General features: G+C 36.5%; 2 protein-coding genes across 3 annotated transcripts; both read left to right on the top strand.

Annotated features, from left to right (window-relative positions):
• The first annotated feature begins 8168 nt into the window (after positions 1–8168).
• LOC141605003 (BTB/POZ domain-containing protein POB1-like) lies at positions 8169–14467 on the top strand. Of its 2 annotated transcripts, none has more exons than XM_074423623.1 (6): positions 8169–8736; positions 10234–10353; positions 11034–11155; positions 11300–11363; positions 12429–12708; positions 13093–14467. In XM_074423623.1, the coding sequence occupies exons 1-6, from the start codon at positions 8388–8390 to the stop codon at positions 13910–13912; spliced, it is 1755 nt and encodes a 584-aa protein (XP_074279724.1). In that variant the 5' UTR covers positions 8169–8387; the 3' UTR covers positions 13913–14467. The 2 variants fall into 2 exon arrangements, with proteins under 2 accessions (XP_074279724.1, XP_074279725.1); XM_074423624.1 differs by having other exon boundaries at positions 8203–8646.
• A 1417-nt stretch (positions 14468–15884) lies between these two features.
• Positions 15885–18522, top strand: LOC141605002 (eukaryotic translation initiation factor 1A-like). The gene is made up of 3 exons (XM_074423622.1): positions 15885–16320; positions 17862–18366; positions 18444–18522. The coding sequence occupies exons 1-2, from the start codon at positions 16066–16068 to the stop codon at positions 18042–18044; spliced, it is 438 nt and encodes a 145-aa protein (XP_074279723.1). The 5' UTR covers positions 15885–16065; the 3' UTR covers positions 18045–18366; positions 18444–18522.
• Positions 18523–18951: the final 429 nt, after the last annotated feature.

Here is an 18951-nt window from a genome sequence, read left to right as displayed (position 1 = left end):
ACCTATTGAAAGTGCATAGATATATAATGATGCACTCTTTTTGGGTTTGCATGATTTAGGAGTTGTGGTTACCTCGATCTTTTTGGGTTGGAGTGAAGGGAGCTCTCGTGTTCTCCACACACTTTTTTATTACATCTTTTGTTAATATTTTTTGGTCTTATTTATCTGCATGTTTATTTATCATAATTATAGATTCATAAGTATATTTTGGTGTTGTTTGGCCGGTGTAAAATAACTTTTCATTTTTAAAAGGAATAAAAGCGGTTTCTTATAAAATTATATGTTTGGCCTAACTACTTCCATCCAGCTTTTTTTTTTGCTTTTTTCATTAACCATATTATTTATAGATTCATCATTTGAATAAAAATCAACGTTTAAAATTTTTATGTAATCACTTGTCAATCATACTAAAACTTTATAATTACCCTTTAATTTACTCCGTATAATTTTACACACCCTTATCAAATCAAAATTATGCCAACCAATATTGTGTGAGAAAAGAAGCTAATCAAAACTATAATTTTATACACCCGGTACTTTAATAGTGTATGTGACAGGAAAGAAGCAAATATTGTACATAGAAGACAAAAAGTGGAGGTACAACATATATAAAGAAGTAATGGTTTTCTAGAGAGAGAAAAAACGCATAAGTAATGAAAATGAATTTTTGGCACTTTATGTGAAAAGTAGAAAATACCTACTTCTACTTTTGGGGGTAAGTTATTAGTTTTTGACTTTTTTTTAAAGGAGTTTTAAAACTCCATTATTTAGGGTATTTGGCCTAACTAGTATTTTTTCAGTTACAAAAGCACTTTTAAAGCTTGGTCAAATACCTTTACTAGGTCAATATCATCGGGTGACACTATCTCAATTTTCTAATTTTAATATATCATTATTATGACAAACCATATTTTATGTTTTTCTACAATGCAGAGACCAAAAGTAGCTCTAAGGCCAAAGAAGATTGCCATAGAGAGATGCGAATGTGTACCCTTATCACAGAGTACTAAATATTCATTGCCATACTCTTTGAAGGAGATAGTGAAGATGTCTTAATTTAGTGGTTACGACGGACTTATTATGAATAATAGGTCATAAATTCGAATAATCCTCCCCTCTATTGTAATGCAACTAGGTGCACGATTCGTTAAGACAAAAAAAAATACTCTTTTAAGGAGATTGAGGGATGAAGAAAAAAAAATTTGTGGATATGTGGGAGTTTATAAAATCTTTTAAGTTAGATGCGTTAATTCATTTTTAATTATGTGGCGCGAAAATTCATTTTATGTATGTGGCTCGAAATATGAGCAATGTGATTACTTATTTATGGGGGAAGTGGTGATTGACCCCATAACTCTTAGCAATTGTGAAATCGACCCCCATAACTTTTAATTAATTAGAGTAATTTAATCCCATAACTTATACATAAAGTGAATATAAACCCGTTCAATTTGCTAAAGCTATTAATTCACAAGTAGCTATATCACTCCCTTTCTCTTTCATTTACTAAGTAAACCCAAAACCTAATTTTTACCCCAAATCATCTCAATTTCTACCATTTTACTGTATAAATCGGTATCGGGACTGTCCAAGGAATGATCTACAACACATTTACGGAGCTCAAAATACCTCAATAGCTAAACCCTCGGGCTTGATTGATCGAATTGAGCAAATTGAACCGTCGGAGCTGGAAAGGATTCTTGCAGGTAATGTCACAAACACAAGTAAAATTCTTGTTCTAGTTCTATAATTTTTTTGCGGGTCTCAGAGAAGTAGCATATGTTCTTGATTTCCCTAGACTTCTGGTTCATCATGTGATTTCGATCGGGGTACTGTTATTTGTTATAGCTTTGTGATCTCAATCCATGTCCCTATACTGATTATTGGTACCTTTTGAGGTAACTATTGTTTTCAAGGAGATCATTTTGTGAGAATTTAAAAGATTTTGTTAGGGGATTGATTATTACGAACAATAAATTTGACAAACAAAAACAAACCGAATCGACTCTTGCTTTCCTAATAGAATAATTCGACCCTTATTCTTGTGCCTGGGTTATACCGAATTTTTCTACTGAGATAAGACGGTCCCCTCTGTCTTTGGCACTCAAAGATCAGAGACGTAATATAGAAATATTGTGTGTAGTTTGTTAAACGTTTGTTGATGTCAGAAGAAATTTCTCTCTATTGCTTCTTCTCTTTCTCTTTGTTTATATAGAGAGGAAAACAGGGAAGGGAGGGAAGTTATTCTGAAGAGTTGCAACTCTTCAGAATCAGGAATACGTTGAATTAGTTTCCCTTGAAATTAATCAATTAAACCCCCGTCATAGTCATTCGTCCGAATACTAAACCGTAATTCCGTAAATAATTATGCAAGTATACTCTCTGTATTTTCCCGAACTTGCAATTTATTATTCAGAAATTACCCACTAACGAACCAACCTTAATTACGCAAAATGAAACCGATAATTACTCTTAAATCACCAACAGATTTGTGCCTAATTCAACTATTAATATTGTGTGGAGAAGAATAAAGTTTTAAGGAGCATAATGACAAGCAATTCAATGGTTTTCTGCAAAGTCGGGAGCAACTTGATGAATAAAATTGGCATTCACATATGGATGGGTTCATGAGTCCACTGAACTTGGCTTCTCTCAAATTACTTACCCTTACACATCTTCCTTTAGGGGTCTTGGGGACTTGGGGCAATGACTCATTATGCTCTCATACTATAATTGTTAATTGTGTAAACTGTGGTCAATTTACTGATATGAGTGCTGGTCTGGTCCTGTAAGTTTTTGTACTGTAGTTATCGACTGGTATTTAACTACATCAACAACAATGGATATTTAACAACAATAGATACTTGTGTCAAAATTGCACTTAACAAGGTCTTTATAATTTAAGAAGCCTAAATAGATATTTGTCTTATTGATGCCTAAATAGAGAAATGGAAATGCAGATAATTGAGTCAACTGAAATGTGCCCAGACTAGTGGTGGCGGTATTCCAATCAGCGAGATTTGATCCTTAGTTGCTGTGTACATGTACTTTATATTTACAAGTGCTACTTTTATGTCCAGACTCCTTGCAGTTTGAGCATAATTGTTGTCCTCCTCTTGGAATCCTATATGCATATGTTTTGCGCTTGCCTTCCCCATATGATCTTTTTTCTTTTTTTAGGAGGTCTTCCGTATTTGACTCTAGGAGTCTAGGATCACTTGGTAAAATTACACTCCCATCAATTTTCTTCCACATGCTTTGGCCATTCAAGGGCTCCAAAGAGAATGCATAGGATGACTCATAAGCTTCTTTGCTGTACCAAAATGCAACATAATTTTCTGGATTTTCATTCTTCAGGCATATAGCAGTTGTTGCATGTTCACAAGGAATTCCGTTCACATCGCAATATCTACATGTACATGTACTTTTATCTAGCCTGACCGCAAATGTCAATGCACTACTATGAGTATGCCCCACTTCATACACATTTGGGCCTGCCTCGATAGCTTTCCAATTTCTCGTAGCTTGCATTTGATCATTTATTATTGCTCTTACTTTAGGTGTAACAATGCTAGTACTACATTTGGTAGCTTGTACTTTTTTTTCCACCATCCTAGACATAACCTTTCTTCTTATTTCTTCTAGCATGGTTAAAATAGGCTTCTCCCTAGATTCAAGAATCCATGAGTTAAATGTCTCCGCCATATTGTTGCAAGTAACTCCAGTGCATGCCCATCGTTTATAAAAGCATCTGCAAAATCTTTTCACGTCTCTTGAGCACATTTCATGGTGAGCTTTTGGGCTTAGCTGCCTTAGGTCATCCATTGCATCATTGAACCCCTCATCGGTATAGGATTTCACTGCTTTCCAAAATAACTTGTGCAAGGGAGCGCCTTTAATAACTTTGATCCAATTAGTAAAGATGTGTCTTGCACATAGCCTATGCTCCGCTTCAGGTAGCAATTTCGCTATTGTTGGGAGTAAACCCTGTAGAAAAATAGAGTAATATATTATAACATATAAGCAATATCATAGCTAAAAATAGAGAAATATAGAGAATTATACTAACACACACCTTTTGTTGATAAGATAATAGCATCCATTTATTTCCAGTTTGCATATCTAAATCTTCAATGAGATGCTCAAGAAACCAAGACCAGCTTTCTTTAGATTCTGATTCAACTATAGCCCACGCAACATGAAACATCTGATTGTTGGCGTCCCTAGCAGTTGCACAAAGCAATTCACCCTTAAAATAGCCTTTAAGGAATGCACCATCCCAACCCAGTACTCTACGACAACCATTTAAGAATCCTTTCTGTAAAGGCAGGAAACATATATAAAACATATGGAATTGAGGAATAGGCCTTAATATGTGAGGTTTCAAGACTAAAAAAACTTGAGTCCCTTGATTAGATCTTTTTAACTCATACATATAGTCTCTTAGGGATGTATATTGCTTCTCCACCACCTTTGCACACGCAGATAATGCGTTGGAAACCGTTATGCCATATGTGTCCTCCACATCCTTTATTAATAATTTCAACTTCCACGTTGGATGTTTAAGGAGTTTCTCTTGATACTCCTCGACTAAAAAATTCGCATTAACCCTTTTATTAATCTTGGTCGGTGCGCACGTGTGAATGTCTTTGATAAATCTTATCTGCAAGCATTTATATTCTTCTGAATATCTGGCACTTAATTTCCATTTGCATTTCGGATAACTTCTACACTTCACAAGCACCCTCTTTGGTTCATTATGACAATAGATCCAAGCATTATGTGTCTGACAACTATAGTAGATTAGTGCTTTTCTAAGCTCGTCAACTTTGTCAAATAATTGTCCCAACTCAAGTTGCACAGAACCAAATGGTGTATCATGGTCATACGTAGGCCACCCACATTTTTCATCAACTTCACAACTCTCTTCTTGTCACTTGGGCTAAATGGATTTTCATCATCGGATTCTCTTTCGTAAAAATTTTCTTGCTCACCTAGTTCAGAATCATCCTCATCTACCCCCCAATAGTCATCCTTAATCCCTCCAATCCTTTGTTTTTGTCCTTCTATTTCTTTATGTTTCATGATTTGAGTTTTTCCGGACGAATTTCTTTGCAAAATCCATTTTTTTTCTTTTCTTGCACCTCAATAAACTCATCATCACTGCTGCCAGCATCATCGTTATCAATAACTTCCTCGGGATCACTCCAGCATACCTCCTCATATTCATTTTCTGCAATATTCTCATGATGATCATCCCGAGTCTGAGTCATTTTTACATCACTGACTTGTACTGGAATCTCAAACGTATTGCTGAGACTAACATCACATGAGAAATCATTTCTCACATTAACTTCCTCAAGAGTTTCTCCATCCAAATACAACTCAATGACCCCATGTGTAACCCCTTCTATATGCAGCTCTTCTAAAGTTTCTTCATCGCATAATATTTGCATACCCACACCTTTAATGCGATAAAAACATGTTGCTCCCGGGTGTCCGTAAAACTTCTTAGCCATGGTGTTTACGTTTTCCAAAGATAATTTTAATATATCTAAAGTGCTCTCGAGACAAGTTCCACCCACATACTCGAATGTGTCATCCTTGCCTATAATAGTCCCTCCATGGTAACACAGACAAGTGATGAGATTTGCACCATCTATTAGTACAAATATGAAACACTAATAAGTATAAAGGTGAATAATACGAAGAGTTTAATTGTGCTCCTATGCAGAAAATCAAATTATAAATACATAGTGGTAGCTTTAAAGTAAATATTGTTGTTGAATTACATCTGGAATTAATTTTACTATGGAGAAAATTGATTATTGTTCTTATTGATTGTGTTTGCAGATTTGGTAACCCTAATTACATACTACAAATCAAGTGAATAAGGCAATTATTGATCGATAATAGGAATTTCTATATATACAAGGAGAATACACACCAAGACAAAAACTTAATTGGATTACCTTTGCTAAGACTTGACGACATGGGAGTTTTGCTTATGGCTGCTGCTTTGATTTTATTTTATTTTGTTACAGAAGTTTGAAAATGTGTATGTTTATGAAGAAACAACCATTTATGGAAAATCTGTATTTTTATACGTATATGGAGAGTATAATATTTTTTAGTTATATTTTTTTGGTGAGAAATTGAGGAGATATTGATTTCAATGGGAGATATAAGATACATTTTGAATTGGGTTCAAATTGCACTTTATGTATAAGTTATGTGGTTAAATTACTCTAATTAAAAGTTATGGGGGTCGATTTCACAATTGCTAAGAGTTATGGGGGTCAATCACCACTTCCCCATTTATTTATGTACAAATTTCTATAAAATATTCCCCGTTTTTTAATTTGTGATTTTCTATTCAATACTTTTGTACTTGTCCGACTTATTAATCGATGGACTCGAGATTTAAACCTCTTTTTCTCTTTTCAGTTGTTTTTTGCTGGACTTTTATAGATGATTATTCAAACGTCAAGCTCTCAATTAAACTTTGCAAATTTTAAGAAATTTCCCAGCCACCATTCTAGCAAATACAATTAATCTTTGGTTAAGAGACTTTTCTAGTGTTGACACTTGACAGGTAGTTGAATTGGTCGTTATTATCATTCTCAAAATATTTCCGCCATTTGCTTATTTCTTATCACAAATTCTTATTTCAGACCGCAAGATCCGTCTGAAATAATAAGACGGACCGTTTCCTCTCACAAAATATCCATTTAGGAAGTGAGTGGGAAAGCACATGGGGTGTCCCACCACCCATGTGATTTCCACTTGTGAGAGGTCTTATTGTTTCAGACGGATCTTGCGGTTTGAAGCAAGACGGACTGATTTCTTATACATAACACAAAGTATTGAGTGAGATGGTTTCTCAATAAGTTATCAATTAGTCTTGGTGAAGACGGGTCGGAGCAAATGACGGATAATGTCACTTACAAAACGGATAGGGGGAAAAGGTGGGGCACCCCCATGTGCTTCCCTCTCTCCTCTATTTGGGTCATTTGTGAGGGAAAATGGTATTCGTCACTCCAAAATGACGGATACGTGCCGTCACAAATAAAATTTTGTGATAAGTTATTAAGAGACGATCTCTTCTTATACAATTGACAATTACTTAATCAAAAATTTTTTCTCGTACAAAAAGGACCACAAGAACAGTTTTATTGCTAGCGGGTTTAATACTATGTACGTAGATCATAAATACCCTCTCATAATCCCTAAACTAAACCAACACCTAGAGTATAGGTGATAGCGAGACGAGATAGCTTACGTGTAACTCGAGCTAAGCTTGGTCAAAATTTGGCTCGGGCTCTGGCTCGCCTTGAGAGCTTAACAAGCCGAGCTAACGTCGGCTCTAAAAGCTCGCGAGCGGCTCAAATTTGTGTGATCGGATAAGATCTTGCTCTTATTTCGTAAAAATATTTTATCATTATTATATAGTTGTATCACCAATCAAATATTCTCATTGATTTGTCCAATATTTTTAAATAATAACCTTCTAATCTTGTTATTCAAAGTATAGAAAGAAAAAGACGAAAATGTAACCGTTTGAGTTGAGCTCGAGCTCAAGGTTAAGCTTACATGCTTGATAATGAGCACAATTTGTTCGAGCAAGCTCGAGTTCGATTTTTGCATCATGAGCACAAGTCGAGTAAGGTCAAGCTCGTACTCGACCCGACTCGTTATCGCCCCTAACCTAGTAACCTAAGGTAATCAACCAAGATTTTACCCACCTAACTAGCCGCCATCTGCTTCTCGAAAGTCGAACCCAACTCGACATTACGTACGTGATGTTACGAGTATTTCTTACGCAAATAAAAACAATTACGAGTACACATACATTTTAACACCTCAAATAATCTACCACGATTTGATTATCTACATATCCAATTTGATATACTTGCAAAATATTTCATTTCAATCCATATCAATTCATTTACGCGAAATCATAAACGATTTTTCTTACACCAGACGATCTTACGTATTAAAATATCAATAAATTCATAATATATACATGTGAAAAACATCTCATACATTTTTTTTTTCACAAAATACATATACAATTTCAGAAGATAATACCAAATCATTTAACATTTTAAATTTCATTTCTCCATATTTGGCTTATTAATTGGGCACACGTTAAAAAAATAAAAAAAACGTTTATATAATTTTCAGAAAACAAAATTGGACACTAGTCATTCTTATAGATAGAGAGGTCAGAGGAAAGAAGAAGAAGAAGAATACATTGAACAACAAACCTTCTTCTTCATCTTCAACTACCTCACCTCAATCAATTTTCTAGGGTTTCTTAAAATCCCCAATTCATCAAATCACCTGTATAACTCAAAACCCTAAATTGAAAGAGGGGAAAATCAATGCGAGAGATGAACAAAGATTTATTCGACCCGAGAACAGTAATGGAGCCCGAATTCGAGAAATCGCCACGAGAAGGCAACTTCGGGTTTGCGTTTAATGATAGTAATTTCTCAGATAGGATTTTACGGATCGAGATTATGGCTGGACCATCTGATTCGAGAATTGATGGTGGTGGTGTTGGTGGTGATGGTGATGGTTGTTCTTCTCTTTTTGATTGGGTTCGACATCGTAAACGACGTCGTGATGATTTGAAGAAGGGTTCTGCTGCTAATCTTTGTTTAATTGATAATGATGTTGATGCTAATCTTGCTGATAATGATAATGATAATGATGATGACCGTGTTAATGGTTTGTGTTTTAATTGTGATTAATAATTTTGGATTGTTTTGTTGTGTTGTTTGTTTTTGGATTCTTTGTGTTTATTATTGTTGTTGTGGTTTCGGATTAGGGGCGATATTGGATGTTCAATCTTTTTCGGTATAATCACTAGAAAACATGATCATATTAGTAGCAGAAGTAGTTACAAAATGTAATTTGTTTTACAATATACCTGTAGAAGACCGCCTTACCCAAGAATTTGTGTTTTCCGGCATATATTATTTTCTATGGGACGATTGTCTTGGAACTCCTAAGAGGAAAAATGGGTTTCTTTTTGGATTCTTTATGTTTGTTGTTGTTGTGATTTCGGAACTAGTGGTGATATTGGATCGATGTTCACTCTTTTTCCGTACTGTTCTATATTTTTATAGAGAAGGGACAATTAATTTGGGAAAAGAAGACAATGAAACTGGGATGGAGGGAGTAGTATACTTAGGGTTCGTGTTGTATTTGGGATTTAATCAATTCCATATTTTATGGAATTTTGGTTAAAATTATTAGAGGTTGCAAGAGTAAACTCAGAAATAGCTCATTGTTAGAATTACTAGGTTGCTGAGTAATAATTTGTTTGAGGTGGAAAATTGAATAAATCTTAATCAAGGGAGTTAGTGATAGCCTGTGTTATCCAGACTTGTTTGGAACTTGGAAGTGTTTGACATAGGTGGGTGTCAAATTTCTTACTTGGCTGTTTTTTTTATGAAAAAACTGTGTAATCTGGCTGGAAGTGTTCAAATGTCATACTCATGTATGAGGTACGAGTGTCGGATACGGGTACACAAGGAAATAAGAAGAAGAGTTGAGTAACATAGGTGACAACTGGCAACCTATTTGGATGAACCTAATATCTGCATTTGACATTTTTACCCTAGCGGGATGGGTGGATGTGTTTAAGATTAGGGTAATGTTGAATTTGAGATTGTTACCCTAGCGAGGGTTTACCTTTTTGTAGACTAATTAGAGGAGGAGGAGGAAAAGGTTAGATTGTATTTGGTTGGAATTAGGAATTCTCCGTGTGCTTTGGTGTTGCGTTTGTGCATATAACGTCCTCATGTCTTTGTATCGTTAACATTTAACGATACTTTGTTTGTCCGTGTATGTGCTTAGTACTAGAGCATCGTGTCCTTTCCCTTCAGTGTTATTTTCCCTGGTGCATTTGCGGATTTTGGTGATAAATTTTGAGTTTTGCTGTGATTATATACTCCCCCCCGTTAGAAATGCCGCATATTCCATTTTTGGTCTATTCATTAGAATTGTCCCATTTCGATCTTTAGTATGTACTGTATTTGTTAGTAAAACCACCTTACTTTATTGTTGTACTTTATTGTTGAGACCCACCACTCCACTCACAACATTAATCCTTGTGCAAAAAGTAAACGAGGTCTAAAGAATCGGAAGGGGTACTATGATTCTTATGCTTAGACAATGAGGTGTACTCTTTGTTCATCTGTGCGTTTTTTACCGTCACAGGTGCAGATGTTGCCGTGTGTGCCGAGGAACAGGTTTTGAATCAGTCTGATGCTGATGATGTTTTAGGGGTTGAAAATGATGATGAGGAAGCAGTGGCAATGATTGAAGAACCACTGTCAGGTATTGGATAGTTGCACTTCTAGGTTAATAATGTTACTGGTATTCTCGATTTAGTGTCTAGTCTGGAACTGCCAGATCAAGTGTCAGCGTTAACTTCTTTGTCAGAGTGAAGATGATTTGGTAAGACTCAGCAGCCATTTACGGATTCCATTGTGAAATCATTCTCTTTAACTACAAATTGTGAGCAATACCCACATTTGGATCTTTGATTTACGGCATACAGCATAATCATTTTCCTACAATTCTGTTGTTTTTATCCAAAGTGTAAAGGACTTCTTACAATCCCATGACCACTTTTTTTTTTTTTTTTGCTAACTAAGACCAGTGTATTATGACTCGAGAGGCTATGCTACTCCGACTCTTTATATTATTTCAGATACCCTTGTCCGATAATCGATTTATCGATAGTCGAATGAGTATGACACTTTGATACTAACATTTTTAACCAAAAGTTTAGAATTTTCATAAAACATCAGCATCCAAGACTTCGTACACAACCAAGTCGGATCTTTCCAACCAGATCTGAGTAAGAGGCCTGCCCTTGACAAAGTTAGACAGTCAGGAACTCAGGACTGGCTGATAACTTACAATAGTTACCAGAATGTTTTCCCATCGGAACAACCAATGCTCATTTGTAGTTGTGCTGTTATAAAATCTATATTTTCCTGGTGATGGTATAGGTGATGAAGGTGCCAATAGCAATGATTCTTCATGGAGCATGGAATGTACACCTATTCTTAGAGTTCAAACTTTGCACATTAGCTCACCTATCTTAGCGGCCAAAAGTCCATTCTTTTACAAGGTAGTCTACACCCTCCTTACCAAACCTCCAACCTGCTTAGCAGCTAAATGCGGCAGTGTTGGTTTCCTTTTCAGAAGGCCTCAATTTGCACTTCGTACTTGTCCATGTGGCAGTATACTTACACTTGTAATGTTATTGTTGCAGCTATTCTCTAATGGAATGAGGGAGTCGGAACAGAGGCATGTAACTCTACGTATCAATGAATCTGGTATGCTCCAATATTTGGCTGATCCTTTTGGATAAAATATTTAATACTTCTTGACTTGTTACTGTGTGTATCTACCTTTGAAGTTCCTACTTTCCCTTTCTGCTTATCCACTTTTAAAGTTCCTACTTTGGAAAATTTTCTTGGTGCCTGATATTTGTGGGCATTGTAAAGTGTGAACTACAACCACATCTTTCCTCAGCTTTTATTTTCTACTACATAGTACATAACTACATATTACTCCCTCTGTTCAATTCAATTCCATACATGTGGGTAATATATGTGAGGAGTATTTTAATCAAATATATGGAACTGGATTGAATGGAGTCTTAAACTCCAAAAATTTTGGGCCCAAAGAGCCGTGAACTTTTGACATAGATAGAGCGAGTAGCTTTTTTATTTGTTTCTTCCCCTCTCAGTTTTGTCTACATACTACCTGCTTAACAATTTTATTATCCTCAGTACTTGATCTTTCTAAACTAGCTCCTCTTCTTTTTATTGTGAAGTTTCACTCATTCGATGCAGTTCTCGATGCAATTTTCATCTTGTGTCATTTGTAAATAGCCTCTTTGTGTTGCCAGCACATGGGAAAGGCTGTGTACATCTAAACTCCCCCTACCTTGCAATTTGCGGGAGTCCTTGAGGCATTGGGGTAATGTTGTTGTTTTAGACCTTGTAGTACTTGGTCTTTCTGCTATACTTGTGTTTGCCTGATAGTGAGTATGATTTTTTTCCCTAGTGAAACGTATGTAGTACTCTGAAAGTGAAAGCTTTGTTTCGTTTTCAAATTGTATGAAAATATACTGTGAAAAAAGGGACTTATGCATCTGAAGTAGTTGTAATCACCCCACTGTAGTAGCCACAGTTAGTCCTTTTTTTGTATGTTTTTTGTATAAGGGAGCCACGAGGGCAGTTTTTATGATGATGGGTTTTGAACCCAGGTCATGAGAACCATCATGAATTCATGACGACATTACAGTGTAACCTAGTTGACATCTCTATGCCTTTCCCTTTGTTAAAAAAAACATGATTTATGTCTGAATTATTAAATCTATTATCTTGTGACAGAGGAAGCTGCTCTGATGGAGCTTCTGAACTTTATGTACAGCAACACTTTATCTCCAAATACAGCCACTGCTTTGCTAGATGTATTGATGGCTGCCGATAAATTTGAGGTCGCTTCGTGCATGAGATACTGCAGCCATCTGCTACGGAATATGCCCATGACACCCGAGTCTGCTCTGCTATATCTCGATCTTCCTTCTAGTGTCTTAATGGCTGAAGCCGTTCAGCCTTTGACTGATGCAGCGAAGAAATACCTTGCTGATCGTTACAAAGATATTACCAAGTAAGTGCATTCTGCAAATAGTTTTCAAGAATCAATTTTTTTTATATGTTAAAGTCATTCTTGTTTAGAAGTGTATAGGTGTTTGTCCAAGTATTGGACTCGACTATTCTATGAAAAATTCACAAATTTTTGACTTAAAATGAAATGTCAATTGTCATACTATTTCTAGAGGGTCGGCTGTCGGACACTAATGTTGAGTGTCATAGACATAGTAACATACGGAGTAGTAAACATTTCAGTTTTGGCTATTCATTTTTTAGGATGTTGCACCTTGTACTCCGTACTATCTTTGAGATTGTTTTTCATTGCAAAGATGAGCATTATGTTTACGAGTTTCACTCAATCAAGTGGCTCATGTGAGATATTGATTTTGGTGCTGTGAAGGTTTCAAGAAGAGGTGCTGTCATTGCCGATTGCTGGAATCGAATCTGTTCTTTCAAGTGACGATCTCCAGGTGGCATCTGAGGACGCTGTGTACGACTTTGTCTTAAAGTGGTCAAGGGCTCGATACCCTCAAATTGAAGAGCGGCGTGAAATCCTTGCTACCCGCCTTGCTCGATACATCCGCTTCCCGTATATGACATGCCGGAAGTTGAAAAAGGCCTTAACATGCCCTGACTTTGATCAAGAGGTTTCTTCGAAGCTTGTCATGGAGGCCCTGTTTTTCAAAGCCGAGGCCCCACACCGCCAAAGATTACTAGTAGGTGAGGATTCTGTTTCCACCAACCATCGGTTTATAGAGCGGGCTTACAAGTATCGGCCTGTTAAGGTGGTTGAGTTTGATCTCCCACGACAACAATGTGTCGTCTACCTGGATTTAAAGCGGGAGGAATGTGCAAATCTTTTCCCATCAGGCCGAGTCTATTCGCAGGCTTTCCATTTAGGTGGGCAGGGATTTTTCCTCTCAGCGCATTGTAACATGGACCAACAGAGCTCTTTCCATTGCTTTGGGTTGTTCCTTGGAATGCAAGAAAAAGGGTCGGTCTCATTTGCAGTCGACTACGAGTTTGCTGCCAGATCGAAGCCATCAGAAGACTTCCAAAGCAAATACAAGGGCAACTACACTTTCACCGGAGGTAAAGCTGTAGGTTACAGAAATCTTTTTGGCATACCATGGACTTCATTTATGGCAGAAGACAGCCTTTACTTCATTAATGGTATCCTACATCTAAGAGCAGAGCTTACCATCAAGGCACTGACTTGAGTATGTCGTCTTTGAGCACTTCTAGCAGTCAATCCCGTCCTTTGTCGCCTGAACTTTGTATGATGTTAATTCTCCTAAATTCAAGGGGTTTAAGGGAATCTGTGGCTTCTTTGGAATGAGGATAATCATTACTCGAATAATAGGAGTCAAAATAAAGGAAACGTGAGGACTGAGGAGAGGAATAATTACCTTCCTCCCTCGAGTAATGCATTGCATTATCACCAAGTGGTATTACCACCGAATTTTCCTGCATTCTCCGCCTTTACTTATCGCACATTTTCCTTTATTTTGGCTTTTATTACCTGATGATTACCCTCATTCCGAGCAAGTCCTTGAGAACAATCAAGTTGAGCCAAACTGTGTGTTTAATAACACGAACTGATCATTCAGGCTGCCCTGATCATATTTCTGAATAGCAGAAGGAAGCCGTGTAAATGTGCTCACTGTTTTTCGAGTATCAATTCTGTTTGGTTCTGTAATGGCAATATTGGCAACTCTGTCTGAATTTCGGGAACTTCATAGTGTTATCATCGAGCATTTTTCTCCTGCTTCAAACCCCAAAGGCTACAGTCGAGATTTATTTACGAAAACTTGATGATAAAGGCTTATTTTAAGCAGACATTGATTTTACAAAGATACGGCCTTGTTCATTTTTAATAAATTCTTGGTTAAGAGTCGAGACTGGGATCGCAACAAATTTAATTTAAATAAAAATAAGACGGTTTAATATACAAGACCGGTAAAAAAGCAAAACTCAAATACGACTATTGTGATTCTCAAACATAATTTATTTTCGTAGTAGTTATTTTACTCATTTCAGTACTTTTTACCCAATTCTTTCCATTTACCTACCCTTGTTAAAAAAAACAAAAGAAACCCTAATTCTCTCCCAGTGCAACCACTCCCCCTCCCAAATCTATCAAATTTAATTGATTGTAAAACTTAAGTTGATTGAAGAACATGTATTTAATTCGTAAATTACAATCTATTAACCAAATTAGTTGTTCAATATTTCTTTTTAATAAGAATCTGGTGTTTATATTAGGGTTTGAATTAGATAGCGTAGTTTGGATGAATTTTTCTTTTTCGTTTTTGCTCAATGTAGTATGTAAATTGTACTACTGCTTGGATTTTACTTTTACTTTGTTTTTCTTGTTCACAAATGTATTCCATAGTATACCACTAATACCAGTACGTTTATGATTGTAGTAGATTTGTTCGCAAAATAATTTATTAAAGAAGCATATAATCTATCTAGGCATTGCATAAGTATTTGTGGTATGAAAATTATTTATCAATGTAGTACATGGTTAACATGTGAAATTAGAGAGAATAGATTAGAGAGAAGTTAGTGAGAGAAGGTGGAAGGGGAAATGAAAGGATATACTCGTAATTGTCAATAGTATATTCAGGGGCGTCGTAAACCAAATCGAGGCCCGGTGCGACATGGAAAAATGAGGCCCCAAATATGAATGCACAAGTATATTATACTTCGAGATTTGTATTGAACTTCATTAATAAAAGCTCGGAATATGGTGACCAAAAGCGGAGGCCCGGTTCTCACGCCCGTGGTTGCCCGTGGCCTTAGACACCCCTGAGTATATTACAATGACTAAAATGTGTACTGCGAAAATCAACACTCTTCTCAAAATGCACAAATCCTTTTTTAAGTGGCCATTGTCCGTCTTAAACTCGAGGCGTGTCAAATACTCTCTCCCATCCAAACCAAAGGTAACACTTACCTTATTCGGACCATCCAAACCAAACTATTCATTCCTTATTTGGTAAAAAACATGACTAAAGACCCCTCATACACCCTTATTATTTACATAAAATGTCATCATATTTGTGGCCCTTCTTTAATTAAACTACTAATGGTCCTACTTTAATTCCAATACTACCCTTACTTTTTCTCTATTTTCTTAAAACTTGTGCTCCCTCCCATGTTACCTTTGATTTGGATGAGAAGGAGTATATCGTCATAAGCAAAACTAGCCGTTCAAGCCGGTTTAAGGACGCGTGAAGATAAAACAAACCCTGGGTAAGCAGCGAGAAATCCAAATCCCTAATCAGTAATCACCGCCATCGATTTTCCGGCGATTTTAGGGTTTCACTCAACAAATATCCGCCGCCGATAAGAAATACGCTAAAAAATGCCGAAGAACAAGGGAAAGGGAGGTAAGAACAGGAAAAGAGGGAAGAACGAAGCCGACGACGAAAAACGAGAACTTGTTTTCAAGGAAGACGGTCAAGAATACGCTCAAGTTCTTCGTATGCTTGGTAATGGAAGATGTGATGCTCAGTGTATTGATAATAGTAAGCGTCTTTGTCATATTCGTGGTAAAATGCATAAGAAAGTTTGGATTGCTGCTGGTGATATTATTCTCGTCGGACTTCGTGATTATCAGGTTTGTGCGATTTGATTTTGATTTTTGTCAATTTGTTAGGGTTTTGGATTCTGAGTTGAATTTATGTGTGTTTGATTGATTATTAGGTTTGTTGCTTTAGTTTTGTGAATTTGTTAGGGTTTTGTAATTTGATTTGTGTGTTTTATGCTGTTTTTGGGGAGATTATTGAGTGTTTGTTTTGATTTTGAGTTTATGATGATGTTATTGGGGAAATGTTATTGTTCGTTGCGGAAAATTGGAGAATTTGAGTAATTTAGGATAAGAGACTGTGATTACTGTATCTGTTGAGGTTCTTGTGTGTGAGATGAAGGAAATCGGCCAATTTGTTTACTGCATGCAGATTGTAGTGTAGTCGGAACAGCATAGCAATGAACTGTGGTAGTGGTGCGGTGATCTTTCGCTCGTGATTATGGAGTTAGTAGGTCTGTTTTCTGTGTGTAGATTGTATTGCAGTTGTGAACAACATAGAAATGAACCGTTGTAGTGGTGCTGTGTTCTTTCGCTCGAGATTATGGAGTTAGTACTTCTGTTGTTGTGCATGTAGATTGTATTGCAATTGAGAACAACAATGAAATGAAGTGCAGTAGTGGTGCTGGTTTCTGTTGCTCAAATGCTCGGAGATGATGGAGTTAGTAATTCTATTTTCTGCTGGTAGCATGTAAATTATCGAATGCTACCTATTTCTGCATGCAGATTGTAGTGTAGTCGGAACAGCATAGAAATGAACTGTGTTAGTGGTGCTGTGATCTTTCGCTCGAGATTATGGAGTTAGTAGGTCTGTAGTCTGTTTTCTGCCTGTAGATTGTATTGCAGTCGTGAACTGTAGTAGTGGTGCTGTCTGCTGTGCTCTTTCGCTCAAAATTATGGAGTTAGTACTTCTGTTACTGTGCATGTAGATTGAACAGCAAAGAAATAAACTGCGGTAGTGGTACTGGTTTCTGTTGCTCGGAGATTGATGGAGTCAGTAATTCTGTTTTCTGCTGGTAGCATGTAAATCGTCGAATGCTAACTATTGTGTATAGTGATCAAGGTTGTTTGAGCCTGGGATAATGTTGATAGGTTTTTTTTTGGGGCTGTTAATGGTGAAACTTTGCATTTCTGTAAAAGATCTATACTTCGGGAATTTTCTGAAACATTGATGGTGTAAATCAAAGGAGAGAAACGTATACTGGGCAAATTAAATGTGTTTGTGCTGAACTTCTTGTCACTTTTGGAGCAAATACGTGTTGGTATATTGCAAGTAGTAGAATGTGTTCGCAACAATAAACTATCGTTGCTCTAATATTTCCTCCTGATTGTCTGTCAATGCAATGTATGTAGTTTACTATTGCGAACAAGGATGAACAACGAATTATTACGAGTAATGATTTATGTTTGTTACTTTTCAATAACAACGATGTTAGTTATTCTATGTTGCAGTGGTTTAATAATATTTTTGTCTTGTCTTTGTGATATTCCAATGGTTGCTTGTTATGAAATTAATGTGCTGAAGCATGTTTGAGAAATGAGAGTGCGATTTCAGTTGGTCGTTTGATTGACAGGATGACAAGGCTGATGTTATCTTGAAGTACATGCCAGACGAAGCTAGATTGCTCAAGGCATACGGTGAATTGCCTGAAAACATTAGGCTCAATGAGGGTATCACTGGCGGGATGGATGACGAGGATGATGAAGCTGGCGATGACTACATCGAATTCGAGGATGAAGACATAGATAAGATTTAAGAAGTGTTAAGTTCTTGAAAGACCGGCAATATTATTGGTGGGGAGCCTTATATTGTCGCCGCTATATATGTTTCTAGTTTGATCAAGAATTGTAGTCCTAATTGCGCTTTTAAAAAGAATCGAGTCTATGTACACCTTTTCTTATAATGAGCTTTCTTTGTACGCGTATGTTTCTGGATGGCATTACGGGACATAGGGGCTTGTAGGCCGTAGCCATCTAGAGTACAAGTATAATTTTGTATGCCTTAAAGCGGTTTAGAATGGTCCTGCGATGTTTTCTTGTTAACACTCAACTCTTAGGTTTGCAGCAGTTTCTGTATCGGTAGGTATTAATTTGGCAGTATAACGCCCATCCCCCGGTAATACTTATGGTATATCACTAGACGAGGACTAAATCAGACACTGGTGCAAAATATAGTTGGATATTGAGAGTTTGTGTTGACAACCTCATCTCCTTCAATGATATTGTTCTAACAAAGTCGTCTAAGTTGTCGAGAGGAATGCTATAGACCTTCTCCTGATAAACTTCTCGGACCTTCTCTTACAACCGGTTAAATTAATACTCCGTATTTGTTTTTCTTGGGAATGCGTCAACTATAGAGAATGAAATATATGTTAGTTTAATGGCCGTATTAAAGAAGGTTAGAGAGAAAATCCATAAGAGAAGATAGTAGCATTTGTGAGATTTTTAATGTTTTTATGTATTGGATTACTTTTATGTCCTGTGTGGACGTCATAAATTTTAGAAAGATAAGATGGTCATTTAATGGGTAAAGTGATTTCCATATAAGAAAACGTAAAGAAACAAATGGAACGGGGGGAATATTAAACAAAAAGGTGATTCATTAAAACCATTGCAAATTTCCTAAATTTGGATATAGTCATGTCAAATTGTCAATTAATCCAA

The sequence above is a fragment of the Silene latifolia genome, chromosome 10, assembly GCF_048544455.1.
Source record: "Silene latifolia isolate original U9 population chromosome 10, ASM4854445v1, whole genome shotgun sequence".
NCBI lineage: Eukaryota > Viridiplantae > Streptophyta > Magnoliopsida > Caryophyllales > Caryophyllaceae > Silene > Silene latifolia.
Note: the sequence above shows the minus strand (reverse complement) of the source record. Positions and strands in the feature narration are given on the sequence as shown.